Source organism: Phalacrocorax carbo, chromosome 8 (genome assembly GCF_963921805.1).
Source record: "Phalacrocorax carbo chromosome 8, bPhaCar2.1, whole genome shotgun sequence".
Taxonomy (NCBI): Eukaryota; Metazoa; Chordata; class Aves; order Suliformes; family Phalacrocoracidae; genus Phalacrocorax; species Phalacrocorax carbo.
In genome coordinates this window covers 24,246,986-24,263,080 of record NC_087520.1, presented here as the reverse complement: position 1 = coordinate 24,263,080, position 16,095 = coordinate 24,246,986, and the positions used below count along the sequence as shown (strand labels likewise).

Here is a 16,095-nt window from a genome sequence, read left to right as displayed (position 1 = left end):
ATGAAATGCACAACAGAAGACATCAGAGTCCTTAGATAAATGAGTAACAGGCAGGGAGCAATCATCATCAACTGAGCAGATGGAAAAGCTGAGCTCTCAATACTGAGAGGAAAGGTTAGGATTGGAGATGTGCTGAAAAATGCACTGAAAGTGAAAGCAGATAGGTTACACTTGATGACATAGAGAAGGAAATGCAGAGAAAGGAGGCAAAAAAGTGATGGGCAGCATATTACACTAGGAAATGGCAGCATCTGCAGCTGACTCGCGAATGGGCAAGAGCCTGAATTTGCTCAGGCCAGAAAACAAAGGTTGCAGCAACTAAGACAGAAGTTTAAACTGCGCAGATAGAGAATAAAGGACACAGAGGGCAGCTGATGGTCTATAAACTTAGACAGATCTCTCATCCCTTCTACACTACTAATCTTCCTCCCTATCATATACACGTGTGTGTGCTTGTACATGACACACAAAGCTAGTATGTGGTATTAAGCTTTAACACAACACTGCGTCTTTACTCAGTAAAAGTTAAGCACACATTCAACTTATGCTGCTTAAATTATCCACTAAATAAAAACACTGAAACAGTCCTGAATTTCAGTCTGTAAGGCTAGCACTCCTTTCCCCAGCACCTATGCCATAACTTTTGATTACTATATCTTGTATTTACACTTTAAGCTCTCCAGGACAAGTAACATAAGTCATTCGTTTCCAAAGAAGTTTTAAATGTTCTGTAATAATAATTAATCATCAAATTATTATGGGAGTCATTCAAGAGAATTAGTAACATTAAACTAAATCTGCACTACCTCTGTTAATAATGATGCAGCCTTTGTTATAGCCTCTACAACAGGGAAATTAATCCCCTAACATTAGTACCAAAATGGCCTTTCTTGTGAAAGCCTCTGTAATATATATCTGTTCAAAGACAATTGCCAGCTAATGATCTACTACCTTGTGGAGCAGTGTATTAGTCTGATTCTCAAGCCAACTTGTCATGCCACCTGGGAGGCCAGTTCTTTTCTGCTGGGGTTGCTAGAACCACAGGGCTCACCTGAGAGCTCAGTGGTAGGCATCTGAGCAACTTCTCATAGCACAAGCAGCAAGGAACCAACCATTGATCGCTGCTATCAAGAAACTCAGTCATTAATGTGAAAGTTGGCAGATATGGTAGAAGGTCCAGAGGCACTCAGACAGCAAGAAGAGTTGGTACAATACAGTGATGAGATGTCACACAGTATGGTCTCCAGCCCTGGCTGGAACAACCACTCCTGGCACACCATAGCCTCATCACATAGGGAGAATATGGTCATTCAGGTCTTGGGATGCAAGGAAACACCCTGACCTGGTAAACAGGAGGGAAAACTCAAAATTTTGTGGATGATACCAAACTGGGGGAAGTAGTTGATACACTGGAGGGCTGGGCTGTTATTCAGAGGGACCACAACAGGCTGAATATATTGGTTGATGTGAACTTCATGCAGTTCAGGGATGGAAAATGCAAAATCCTGTATTTGGGATGGAATAACCCCTGGCAGTACAAGCTGGGCATTGATGGGATAGAAAGCATTTCTACAGAAGAGGACCTTAGGGGCTGGAGCAAAGGACATGCATGGAGATGCTGAGAGAAATGGGTTTGTACAGCCTTGAGAAGGAAAGAGGAAGAGTGATCTTAGTGCTGTCTACAACTACATAAAGGGAAGGTGTAGAGAAGATGGGGCCAGGCTCCTTGAGATGTGCAGTGATAGGCTAAGGGAAAATGAACACAAGTTACAGTAATGGAAAATCTGAGTAAATCTTAAAAAAAATTGTTACCAAGAGGGTGGTTGAACACTAAAACAAGGACCCAGAGAAGCAAGAGAACCTCAAAGACATTCAAAGCTCAACACAAAAAGGCCTTGAGTAGCAAGTTGTGTTACTTGCAAACCGATGAAACTTTAGACACTGGTCTTGATTTGATCAGGTTGTTGATGACCTCCAGAGATCACTTCCAAGCAAAGTTATTCTATGATTTTATCTTCTAAATCAGCCCAATTCCATTTCACATATTCCCCAAATTTCTCCTATTTCCTATACATCTGTGCATATACATATAGGCAGATGGTAGACAGACAGGCATTAGAGGAACTCCACCTTTAAGAAAGTTCCCAGTGAAGAATTATGACATTTTGCTGATACACTTAAAGAAAAAAAAAAAGCACAGAAACACAGAACTCTATTTTAAAAGAGATTTGAGTGAAAGTGGGGGAGACTTAATTAAAGTGCTGCTTATTTTGAAAGATTCAAATCATCTGTTTGAAATTTCAAACTGGCTTTCATAAGTTCATAATGAAATGGAAGAGATGACTGATGCCTTCAGCTGACAAGGAAAATATCAGCTTTTGATCTCTGTACACATGCAATCCAGTTATTCAGAATTCTACTCTTCTCTGTAGTCTGAAATAAAACTTGTTATTCTTCTTATTTCTTTATTGAAAATCAGGACTGAAATATTTAATTGCTGAAGTTCAGAAACTCTTAAAATCCATATCAACAGGATCCAAAATAGACTGTATCAGTCAATAGAATAGTTGGCAAGTACATTGCAAAAAGATGCTAGACTTTATGGGTATTTATTTGGGTGGTGACAACCAGGTCTGGAAATCCCAGAGGAAAACTGTACAGTGATTTACAAGTTCCTGCCTATGTATTTTCCACAGTGAAAAGCAGTAACCTACTTAAATAGCATCCTAGCAGCCTGTTTAAGTAGCTAGAACCCTGCTTAAATAGCTTTGCCAGGCTTTGGTGGAAGCTCCTCTTGGAGCCTCATATTTCACAGGAGAAAAGTTAAAAGCCTTCTTTTGAGCCCTGTTTTTCTGGGGAAGAAATTGAGACAACTCAGGTGCACCAAGTCAGACGGCAGGTCTTTGCTGCGTTCTTGACCTCAGCTCCTACACTAAGACCTCTGGGACCAAGGAGCTCTCAACTAATTACCACCCAGCTGAACTGATTTCCTGGCAGATGCGGTGTCAAAAAGGCATTGCCCTCTCCAGTTCAGCAAACTAGAAGATTGGTGACTGTCTTCTAAGACCAAACAGAGCAGTACAGGCTGCCTGCAACACAATTCATGTCAGGCATTTGATTTTGGTACCAACAAAACACCATGTGCTTGTGGCCCCCCAGAGAATGGATGTATTTGGCTGACAGTGGTATGTAACCATTTCAGAAGGTACTTTACCATCAGGAGCTTGCAAACTAGCTACTAACATTCTAGCACTCTCCGGGAAATCTGGAGAGATAAAGCTCTAGAAGAAAATGTCCCCAACCCATGCACCAGATATTTGCTGCGTCTTTTGCCTGTGCCCTCATTAGGATTCTGCCCAGGGGCAGTTCAGTTTTGATGCCAGTGTCTGCTCATCTCCACTTAAGAGCCCATTCTACTTAAGAATAGTTGGTCCCAAGGACCAGACCAAACTTATTGCAAAGCAAGTTCCCAGACCACCCAGTGTTACTGTCAGGGCCTCAACACAAATTGCTTTGATCTACAATCTCTGATTGCACTTGCTAATATAGACACAGTTACTGATAAAACTCCTAAAATGTCTCTTTCGCCAGCTCGTAGCTGGCCATTTCCTAACACTGCATTTGGTCTACCTGTACTTAGCTCCTAGAGCTGTCATCTGCCATTCCGAATCCTATGCAGCCCAAGGGCAATCAAGATGCCTTCTTGTATTTGTTCTTTCAAACTAGCAGAATTGGTCTTGCAAGACTGGTACCCAAATGCTGTGTTGGAGACACCATTGCAGTATAAAACCTTGCTGCAGCCTGCAGTTTTGTCAAAGGTTGCATCATGCTTAAAACAGTTTTTTTGTAGCATGTAACATGTAAGCAACTGCGAAACCCACATGTCCTGCCCATTTCCAGCTCTGGCTGCAGTACACTGGCTCAGACACTCTGGTTCCTTTTTGTTACCATTGCTATATTATCATGCAACAGTGTTTTTGCACAAAAAAGATAAGCTCCTTTACCTCTCAGTACTGATGCAGTAGCAGGCCTCCCGATTACCAATGTTGCGAACTAGCAGAGTTTTCTGCGTACTGTACTTGACTGGACAGACAGAGAAGCTCAGCTGGTCAGGGAAGTCCAGGATAGCTCGGGGACCTATAGCTCGTATTGGCACAATAAACTTTTCCCTTTCTGTGATGCAGGTGAGCTGGTGGAAGTAATCCTGAAGGGAAAGAAACAATCTCAGCAGAGTGGATTTAGCACTGTCCCCATAGCAGAAGAAAAACCACTGTTTTCTGTGACTTTTAACAGTGGCACTCAATAATGTAATAGCACTTTTTACCTTAATGGTCCTTCATTCCAGTAGCATGACTTGGACAGGGCTGTTAACTTGCAAAGAAGAAACAGCCTCATTGATTCACCTGCTTTTACAGCAAGCTGGCAGAACCAGACAAAATTATCTGACACTTTGATTCTGAGGCAGCAAAATAGAGTAATTTCATGTAAGGGATTACAGCAGTAACAAGAACCTGCTTCAATCACCGCTGCAGACTACTGAAGGCACCACCAAGAACCCGGTTGTGCCACAGCACTAACTCCAATCCCAGTAATGCAGTGACCTCATTGAAGCTTGGCAGGGGATGCTCAGGTACATTTTCAAAAGGACTTCACCACATTCATGATCAACAGTCGGTTTTTGGTGAAATACTTAAGGCTGGACACAATAATTGTTTTCATATCAGGTGAGCATAGGGTATGTGTGTATTTCCCACATCTCCCCATAGCATTATAGGGACAAGGCTGGGGGGACACACCCCCTTAAAAAGCTATCCAATCCATCTCCCCACCCCAGAATTGGCTCAGCTCTATACTCAAACTTTTCTCAAAAAATGTTTGACAAGTACTTAAAAGCTCTACCAATTCCACCTGTGCCCTCAGCAGCCTATTCCAGCTCTACCCCAGACTTAGAGAGTTCTTCCCATGTCTAATCTCATATTTCCTTTTACATCTCATCCTAGCCTCAGGGGATGCAGGCAATAGCTTTGCTTTCTCTCTGCTGCATATTCTGGCATGGTTGATGCCTTAATCACATCTCCCTTGTAAGGTCTCTAGACTAAGTGACTTGGTGCCTTGTTAGTATGCCTACCTGAGGCAAGTGGTATCAGGAGCTACAAACGGCCAACTCAGGCACCCCTACTAGCACAAACTCAACTGCTATTCCCAATCATTGGCTTGTTCAGAAAAGAGCCAGACAGTTCCCACCCAGCTGTCTGGAATTCAGCAGTAGGAAGGCAGATCAAGCCACCAAAATAATTTTACTATAGGGTTGAGCAGATCAATCTCCAGATGTACAGTGTGGCATTGCTGTGCTGGAAGTTTTGCCTTGCCCTTGCTGAAATCACTGGTAAAACTGTTGCAGCAGGGCCAGGAGCCATTACCTCCAGCAGTTCTCTTATTGACAAGTTGATAAAAGCTCTGCCTCTTCTCGCTCACTTGCTGTCCTGACCTTTTTTCCCCCTCAGTGTTTTTAACTCATTTGATATTTTTATAATTGTTGAAGCAGCAAGCAGACAATTTCATTTAGGACCCGCACAGAGCAAACTCCCTTAAGCAGAACAGATTCAAGATTCCTCTGCACTTGGGATTTCCTGCTCCCATACCCACCCTCTCCAATCCTGGAAGGGACCTAAGGCAGCCAGACAAGGCAGACACATAGCTATTGCTTTAACACAACTAACACCCAGTGCCTACCAATCACCTGTTCAGCTGGGGTTTAAAGTTGCAGTAACAGATGCTGCCACATCCAGGATGCAGAGAGAATAAAGAAGGATCTTTTTTTCTATACATTTTCAATATTCACACTGGAAATTGCAGAAGGGCTTTTGCTTCTCATGTTTGGAAGGTAAAATACCAGGAAGGGAACTGCAGTAAATGACCTACAGAATTGAATATCGCATTTCAGGAGATCATTTAATTTTCAACAAGTCTTCCTGAATTAGCAATTTTGTCCTCAATCTTGCAGCCTAGGCCCTCTAAAATAAAAGCAATTGGCAGCCCGTGGAATTTAAAGCACCTATTATCTAGATACTTCACATCCTGGACTGTTTAGGTCCTCAGAAACTGCATTAGCAAATGAAGAATGCCTTTTTTTTTTGCCACATTACTGTAACAAAGGCATTGTAAATCCAATTGAAAGATGTGTGCTTTATTAAGTCTTGGCATGCCATATTTACTTATCTCTCCTTTCCATATGCCAGGTAGACAGAGGAAGATGCAAGGAGTTCAGATCAGCAGGGGGATAAAGAAAAAAGAAACTGTGGCAGTTGGAGGTATTTGAAGGAAGTAGAAGAAAATAATCTTCAAGTAATTTTCATTGCTAAGGAGCGAGTGGATCAACAGCAGTGTAAATAAGAGCCCAAGGAATAAATCCCTCCCCAAAAGCAAGCACAGGCAGCTTTCCCAGCTCTGTTGCCAATGAGGGGCACTGGGACTGCCTGCACAGAAATGCACAGGGCAAAGGACTTCTCCAGGTATGCAAAAGCAAGGCTAAAGCAACAAGGATTTGGCCTCAGAGACAACCATGACCTTTGAGAGAGAAAGCTGCCTCTTGCCATTCATGCACACACGTTTTGTGCTGAGCCCCTTCTCCAGGGACACCCTGGGATGCTACATTCTGTACAAGGCTTGACTCAAAGTATGCCAGCACATGCTGACCCTTCAACCATGCTCTAGGACCAAAGTGCAAAGTGGAATGCCACGTCAGGCCAAACAGGGGGAAACCCAAGGAAAGAGGGGCGCTAGGCAGATGCTGGCTGCCTATGCTCCTGTGAACCCATGGTCCCTTAAGCTTTTGAAAGCTGAATTGTTCTCCCCTGGGAGAATATAAAGGCTGCAACTCTCCACTGCAGCACTTCCGTATGTTACCAACTCTGCTATGCACTTACTCACAGTCTAGCTGAAAATAGTTTAAAATCTTGGTTTACTTTGCAACTGCAAACCCTTAGCAGGCTGTTTAAAACCAGGTTTCTAAATAAACATGCCTGGGTGAGAGAAGGGTTGCATCACTTCTCTGCTTTAAAGATTGCTGTTTAGACACAGATTCAGGCTATAGATTTTTGTGAAAATACAACTTCATCCTTCATACAATTCCACTCTCAATTTCAGGGAAAATTTCATTGTATGATGGTTCCTATTCTGTTATTCCCCTTTGGTAAGCAGTAAAGTCACAAGCTCCGTCCTGCAAAGCATCACCATTGGCATCTGAATTAGCACCCACTGGAATTACAACAACTGCTTGTATCAAAGGTGTCATCTCAGGCCCTTTGCAAACTCAGGCTAGCATTAATTACTGTCACAGCAATATCAACCTTAGCTGACCAGTATGCCAGCAAACTCAGATGTCAGTTTACCTGTATAACTGATCCTAAATATTTCACTGAATTCCTTGCAGCAGGCAACTGCAAAGAAAAGATCCTTGTAACACAGGGTAGAGTAGTAAGTCAAACAGCGAAAGCTCCCTGCTGAAACCACAACACCATAAGAGCTGAAAAAGAAGGGCCATTAGAAAAGAGGAGTGAGACTGGAGGATGAAGACAGCTTCACATGAGAAGGGGTACCACTTCTGCCTCTCTCAGCTACCAATTCACAGGATGCTTTGAAATCAGTCCCTTTGCTCCAGGTTAAGTTTGCACAGGGCCATTTGCCTTGATCTTCTGCCCCTTCCCTCCTCCCAGGTGTCATCTTAAAAGTGTACTCAGAATAGCTTCTGTGTGCTGTAAAACATCTAACAGGGCTGGGCTGAATTTTAAAGGAGTTAATTTCAGTAATGCAATAACTCATCATCCTGTCATATTTCATATTAATCAATGAGCATTAATTCAGTCTCCACTGAGCATCAATAATGAATTTTGCAAGTCTTACAGACTGAACTTGTATTGCCTGAAAATATTGTATTGCTACAGTGAAATGAGCAAGAAGACAAAACAGAATAAGTTGTGCTATGTTTTTACATGCTTCTTGCTTCTTTCTTCCTTCAAGATAATTAATAAGCCTGAAGGACACACAAATATAAGTATTTGTCTGTTGTTTATTTGCCAGTCAGTTCCACAATGGTTTCCAATTAGGCAGAAACTGTCAGACCATAATGCAAGGACACCTGGGAACACATGGTGGCATGAGAACACCCACACTGTACGGCTGGATCCATAAAACAGAAATGTGTAAATCAGAAGCAGCAAGAGTAACTAATTGGAAATGTTGCCCAGCAGAAAAATTAGCATTTTATATTTATAATGCAAGTGCCAATAAACAAAGGGACATGTCAGCTATTTATTTACTTTCTGACAGTCCAATCATGTGGCACATTCCCAAATGACTGCAAGACAATAGGAAATTGCTCATTTTTCAAGAAAGGGCTACATGCCACATAACATTTCAGCCACTAAATACTCACATGATCCTTTTATTTAGGGCTTAGCTACAATTTTCCTCCCTTGAATCAGGAGTGACTTTGCTAAAGTCAGACTTACCCTGGGGAAGAACAGATTCAAAGCAAGAGAATTACATAAACCAACTCCACAACAGGAGGACTCTTCGACCCTGACAGAGGGATTTGTACCTGCATCCCAGTTCACTGGGTTATCCACAATCCCTGTAGAAGATGGAGCAGCAGAGGCAGAAGTTGTTCAAAGGTAGCACTCATAAGCCTTCCAAAAATAAAGGGCAGGTATTCTGCATACAAGCCACAACAAGCCCCAACAAAGGTGGCTTTACAGAACCATTTCCCAAAGCCTGCCTCTTTGCCAAGGGGTTTTCAAGGTGCTGTGCACCTCCTGACTGCTATCAACACATTTCTAGCTGAGCTTCAGCACTCTGGTATTTCACTGACTCACACTCCAAGTATGAGACAAAGCATTCTATTTGTACAAAATTCTGATTCTGCTGTATAAATACCCACATGCTCCTCACAGAGCAGCATGCATCCCTCTTGTGATGCCCTCCACAACCCCTGCAAGGAGCACAAAAGCCAGTTCAGCAGAAATCGCCGGGGTGTCACTGAAGCTGTGCAGAGGACCTCTCGCTGGCAGAGCTCCCCGTGTCATACACTCACCAGTTCGAGGGCAAGACAAGGGACAAAGTATTGGATATTAGAGCTCTTGGGGATTATCTCCCCTTCTTCTGTTTGTGGTGATGTTCATGTCTTGCTCTCCTGCCTCTCTAAAATTGAAGAGCAGCACTTGGCTGTTCAAGGGCACCCATTTACCTCTTCCACCCCAAAAACGAACACTAATTGGTACTAATAAACCACATTTTAAAGGCACCAGTGTATTTTGCAAAGCCCACCTCAGTGAGATTAAGTTCTTTTGTCACTTGGGTAGTTTGGAGAACTGCCCAATGCCAACATAATTTTTACCATAAATATTAATGATGTTAAATAATTTCTCAGTCCCTCCGGAAGAAGATTATTCCACAAGCATGGGGAGCTAGGGACCACGGGGCATTTCCTCTTTAGTTTCCTGTATCTGTGTTGTTTGAGGATAGGGCAAAGCGTTAAACTAAATCTAGCAGCAAATGAAAAACAGAAAACAGCTATGCCCAAAGAGATCTTGCACCTCTGACCTGGTGCAGAAACAACTACTGGCTCAAAGCTATCCCCTAACCTTGCCTCTCCAAAGTCATGCTAAGGGGTAGCAAGATGCTGGCAGCAAGAGCCAGCTTGCCTGTCTTTGTTTCCCTGCAATGCTTCTTCCTTTCCATGAGACGTACTAAATCCTTCTGTATTAACAAGCCTCCAGACAACAGCACTGAGCCTTCACATCACAGCACTGAGAATCAGACTTGCCAGGGCCACAGCACTGATGTTCTCAGCAAAAGCTTTGCATGCAAAGCATGTAATAGCTGCCAGTCCACAGAGCAACCACAACAACATGCATGAAGACACAACCACACCAGTATTACTGCCCACAGGCTCTGGGGTAATTGTCTGCCTGCAGATTGTACCTGCCCATTTATTCCTGTACAGCTCTTTCAGCCAGGTGTCTAAGTCATCTGCAGCACACCAACCTCCTGCTGAGTTAAGGACATTTAGAGCTTAGTTCGTCTGTGCCAGGCTGGCTCCATGCCACATGCACAACACACCTTCTCCCCTAGACTTGCAGCTGGATCGCAGGCAGGCAAGTATCCTCAGGGACAGCACAGCTGCAAGGCTTGAAAACAGAGGATATGAAAAAGCATTATCTTTGCTCCTCCAGTCCAGGGTGAGGCAGGGAAGTGGCTGCCAGATGGGAAAGAGTGCTCTCTGGAGCTGTTTGTTCCTCTAGTACTTTCCATAGTAATTAAACCCCTGCCACTGAGTAGAGAGATGTCTAAATATCTTATCAACACCCCTCCCTGCCATTTTCCTACTGTTCCATGTGCATCTTCTCTCAAACACTCAAGGAAGTGCAGGGACGGAAGGCACAGCCCATCAGTCCCTGCCGCAGCAGCTAACAGCACCACGCAACACCCAGGTGTGACTACCTGCAGGTTGCCTGACCACAGCCTGGAGCAGACCTCACAGCAGGGTGTGGGCCTTAACAGGTGCGCAAAACAAAGAAATGACAGCTTCAGAGATAACATTCCACTGTCTCACTATTGTGTACAACATGATATACATTAAGGTGACTCCAGTTTTCAAAGGTGGTGTCCTCACTCTGATCAGGCTCACTTTGGGTCCTCCAAATAACAGGTCAGTTTCAAACAGACTTTTGTATTTATAATTAGTGGAGCAAACCCATAGTTATGCAGCAGTGGCCAGATACTAGAAACCAACACCTTGAGAGGCCACTCCGCTGCAGACAGTAGACTCGCTCATCCCTGAAACCAACAAGACATTACATTAAATGTTCCAGCACTGAAGGATAAAAACAGTCTGAAACTTGTAAGAGCTTCCAGCCTATGAGAGAAAAATCTTCACCATGGGGAAAGAGTTTCCCTTAGTTCTAGATCCAATGCAACCCCACTGAAACCAGGGCAGTTCCTCAAAATCCACACCAGATGCCCTGCTCTGAATTTAGCCCTGCACATTCACCTTCCTCTGAAGACACAAACCTCTTAGGACCTCCAGTCTCACCTTGTTCTCCTCGGGAGTAAAGAGGATGCGGAAAGTTGAGGGCATGCCAGGTGCTACCTTACGGCACACAGTATTTGGGCTGATCAACTTGAAATAAGGTGTGCTCTCCAAGATGACCTTCACCAGCCGAGGAACCTGCAAGTAAAAACATGAAACTATGACTTTGCCACTCATGTAAACATGAGAAAAGACTTAGCCATGCCCTGGTGACATCCTTCCTTAACCACGTTTCCAAAGCACTTTTAGCTCTGGCGGTACGTGCACATAACACACAAGTTGACTTGAATCCATTCTGCCTGAGCAATACAGCTCTAAGCCCAGAGGCAGCAGGGCAATGTCCTGCTGCAAAGGAATCGCCAAGCAGGTAAGACACCAGCAGTACGCAGATATAATACCTGAATCAAGTCATCCCCATATTCAACAAGCCCAAAGAACCTGTTTGCTTCTGCCTGCACATATCCATGCAGCCATGCCTCTAGAGGAAGAATGTATTACTATCTGAAGGCAAAACAGCGTGTGTTATACTGAGGCAAGGAAGAAATTCACTTCTAACATACTGGGTTTGAGTGGGGCAGTCAAGTTGCGGTGCTAGAGTCATGCAGGCAGACCAGCAAGAGAAGACCACAGACATTGTGGAGTTACTGGGAATTAAAAGCAAACTTATAAAGCAAAAGGAGGACAAAAAGACAACCCCAGACACAAGGAGGAAATGGCTGAGAGAATTTAAAAGGCTCTGTAAAGAAGCAAGGGAGAAGCCCAACACTCCACAAGGAAAGGCTGATGCAAAAGATTAGAGCAGTCAGCTTGCCAAAAAGATGGAAAGCCAGACAACCCCCCAGGCGCTGCCTATCAATTATGGGCTTCAAAGGCATTTTCTGACTTGAAATACATGACTAGCACTGACTCACAGTGTGGTTTCAATATTAAAAGCCAATCTCAGCTCTCTGGAGGCTCTTACTGCCTGTTGATTGTAGCCAGGTAGCTGCCAGTGCAGGCAAGGCAGATTTCTGGGTATTCCTCCCTACACCCAGGAGCCCCTGCCAGCACCTTGCTGCAAGTTTCTGCCCTCTGGGATACCACAAACACAGAGACAGCAAACATGCATTTTCTAGCACACAATATCAATGCCTGAGCACCAAATCTCACCTCAGAAAGTCTAAACAGGTGATTTTGACTGACAGGCAGCTTCACTGATAAACAATTAACCCACACAAGGCTTGGGAAAAATGGAGATTCATTCTGCAGCACCCACCCGAGCCTGTTAACCCATGGCCAAGGCGGTCCTGAACTCTCCATATGCCCTTTACTCTCCAGCAATGCTGTGGGGCAGCAAGTTCCAGGAGCCAATTTCAGACTGCAGACAAACATTTTGGTCACCACATCCCTTGGGAGATGAGCACACATGACCAAGACCTTCAGTAAAAGACACCCAAAACATCTCTGAAGGTGGTGAAGAGCAGCCTGAAGACAGACAAGCAATTTTAAAACACACAGGTAAGAGCAGTAAGTATATAGCAAAGCCCTCGGTATTTGAATGATTATAGAGCCTCTATTTGGAATATACTTTGCTGTTAGCTGTATTTTTATGGAGCAGACAGCCTCAGGCTACCGTGCCATATAAGTCAGTATGATTCACAGGAAGCTGGGAAACTGGTGAGAAAGCTTTGAGACAGAGGAAAACGTTGCTTTTCTCCAGGACATTACCAAAAGTCAACAAAATTAGAATATAACCACCTCTATCTTTGTGTACTTAAATATGTCAAAGATCTACCTTAAATCTTATCTTATATTTGCGCCACTGCTGTCCAATGGCTGAGGTCTTACCAGCTTCAAAACTAATTCATTTTGGGAAAAAAGAAGAGGAAAAAAAACAACAGTTCACACATTGCCTCCCCCTTGTAGGGCATACAAATCCCAAGGTGCAGCTGTACAAGTTTATTTTTTTTACTGGGAATGGCAGAAATGTTGATGCAGATGTTCTTTTCCACTTGAGGAAGCATGAATAGAGCAAATTAACTGTTTGCCTGTTGGCTGGTACTTGGCAAAGACAAACGTTTTGAGGTGCCATATGAATAATGGTGCAGCTGAAGCCAAAAGACTTACTGGAAGTGAAACAGCAGTAGGAAAAGGGAAACTGAGGCACATTTTAATCAGGAAAGAGGATACCCACAGCAAAGACTGTCCAAAATCTGTGTGGAGCACCCTAAGGGTACCCCTTGGGTATGGGCATCCACGCTGCATCTTTCCAATATTCCCAAGCTAAATCCAGGCCAGGAATGCCACAGTGCTCTCTAGGAATAACTGAGGGACCACACATGTGTCCTTCCTTGCCAAAGGACATTTTCAACCATGTCCCTCTCAAAACCTGTTATCTCAGAACACTGACTTTTCTTACTGTTCCTCTACCTGCAATATGCCCCAACAGCTTTTTGTCCAGTTGTTTGTTTCCCTCAACAGGTAGATTTGGAGAGGGGGTTAAATCCCCTGTTTTCCTGTACACTTCCATCTTCCCACCCTGCCCTCCTCTCGCATACACATCTTATCCTTCAATACAGAACAGTCTCTTTAATTGCACCTTTCTTTTTCTGACCTTTCTCTGCTTCCAGTACACTTACTGTTACATGCCAAGAGAAACCCTTGTGTGTAAAATGTTCTCTCCCAGAACACTTTAACTCAGCTCTTTTCCTCCCTCCTGTCTTCTCCCACCAGCTTGCTGTTGGCACATGCCTCATTCGAGCAAATGTTTCCCCTGCTGAAATTCAAAAGGTCTCAGTTTTCCTCGTTACAGTGGAACAAAATCGCTGACATTTTTCAACTTTTCCCTTCTCAACTTTCCTGGGAAATCTCAAAGAGATCACAATTTTTTCAAGTAAAGGTAGAGACCTTCAACAGCACTTTACTCTGGATGTGTTGTGGTTCTCCAAAGGGAAAGCAGAGTGCCATGCTGTCTTAGCAAAACTTGAGCAGAACTAAATTAAGTGTAGCAGGATCCTAAAGTGGCACCTAAAGGCTTCCCACTTCTGCTGAATCAATGTGTTTCCACTGCTGTTTCAGAACACCTTTCCTGGAGCGATAATGCCACTAATTATAACTTAAACCAGCATAAACTGGAGAAGACTCAAGCCCTGTGCTTTGACAGGGAGCTGCACAGAGGCAGCTGAACAGGCTGTGAGAGGCAGAGATGCCCTGCTAGAAATCAAGATTAACCAAGGAGCTACCAGGAGGTGCTGCAGACTCAAGGTAAAGCATGAGAGCAGGTAAGAATTGTACAGCACTCAACATTCCAATCAATCCAGGGCTTTCAAGGTGAAGGATGCTGACTAGAAAAGCCCCTTTGGATAGATACCACCAATGCATGGCCCAAATCAGGGGGAGAAAGGTGGTGAGACACTTTATTCTGGATGTGCTGCACTGCAGCAGATAACTTGCTACGCTGTACACCACGTGAATTATACTGCTCTCCTCTTCCAGCAGTGTTAAATCTCCATGTGCCAGCGCTTACCTTGTCATTGTTCCTCAGAATCAGTGGCACTTCATAGACCTCACAGGGGATGTAGTTCTGAAATACCACCTCTGATGGGAAAGGCTGAAACAAGCTCTGCTCCAGGTCAACTGTTGAGAACTGGAGATGCAAGACAGCAGTGAGAGGTTCATGAATGAAAATCCTACATTCATCTCCAGTGAAGTACAGTCTCTCAGTGAGTATGTCTGCCCAGCTCATGCTGGGGCAACAGCAGCTCACTCACCTATGTTCCAAGATGACCAAGAATTTCTGGACTACAATGAGCAGGCTCAAGCTAAGACACTCTTTTGGTAAGTGTTTCTTCAGGTTTCCTTCCCCAAAATGGAAGGCAGTGCTTACTTCCAGCAGAGCCCTGTGCTAATATGGTCACACAGCTCCAGAGCACTTACTGAAAGAGGCATAAGCACTCATCGAGAAGCGAAACCCAAGAATTTACATGAGACTATGGGAAACAATTTTGGGATGATCTTCACTCTGAGACAGAGAGACCAAGTCCCACATATCCCCAAATATATTTTTGATATAGAGCCTAGACACCAGTAAGAAGGGAACAGTACCAGAGGAGACAAGGCCAAAAAGAAAGTATCAGTAGTTAGGAAAAAGACAAGTTAGGCAGATGCTGGATGGTGATAAGGTTCTTATCTTAAGGTTTCTCAGCATTACTAGGCAACTTGGATAAGACTGGACTTGGTATCTCTTTTGTCCATGAGCTTTAAACAGAGTTCATTGTATTCTGTTGTTGCTGGTTTTTTAATACCACTGCAGAAGCACGTCTGACAACATACACAAACAGCAAACGCTTACAAAGCGGAAGCATTACTTTGAGAAAATTCCTTCCTGCTTTTTCTCCCCTCTTCCAGCTGCACTGTTCCCACTCGAAAGACACAGGCAGGTCTCCCGCTTCTCCACAGCAGTCACAGCCACGCTGAAGCCAGTAGCTGCAGCATGTTGCCAGTTATTTATGCACTTGTCTGATGCATTCCCAGCCTCCTGTGCTGTCTAGGGCAATCCTTAACTGATTTGTTACAGGTCTCTTGCTGGCAATTTTCTGCTCAACAGCCTCCCTCAGTAAGCTACCCCTTTGGACTGACTGTGTGTTATACTGAACAGTCCTGTAAGAAAAGCAGCTTTAAACATACATCTAAGTAAACATTGATCCAGATAAAGCACATCCACTCCACTCTGCCCAGGGTGATTCCCCTGTATATCTGGCAGGATGCTGCAGCCTGCAAACCTAACACCCTGTAAGGGTCCCACATGTTGTTCCAACCCAAAGCATTAATGCAATTGGCTTAAGTTTTGAGTAATTACCATAGGGCCTACAGCCTTCAAAGGCCAACGCTGCCACCACTGAGGGAGTCCTATAACCCCAAGGCATTTGACAGTGACTACACCAAAGCAAGAGGTGGCTATTTTAGAGGGAGGAGGAAAACAGTAAGCTCATGCCTTTGTGTCCTGCCTCAGCCTTCACTGAACACCA

The 16,095-nt window shown here is 44.0% G+C and overlaps 1 protein-coding gene across 1 annotated transcript in view; it reads right to left on the bottom strand.

Annotated features, from left to right (window-relative positions):
* The window catches only part of HYDIN (HYDIN axonemal central pair apparatus protein), a 149,758-nt gene that overhangs the window by 132,298 nt on the left and 1,365 nt on the right, over window positions 1-16,095 (bottom strand). Inside the window, exons 3-5 of the mRNA XM_064459217.1 lie at window positions 14,595-14,714; window positions 11,093-11,227; window positions 4,005-4,204 (exon numbers count right to left, since the gene is read on the bottom strand). Of these exons, the coding sequence (XP_064315287.1) occupies window positions 4,005-4,204; window positions 11,093-11,227; window positions 14,595-14,714 (455 nt within the window). The remainder of the gene's footprint in view (window positions 1-4,004; window positions 4,205-11,092; window positions 11,228-14,594; window positions 14,715-16,095) is intronic.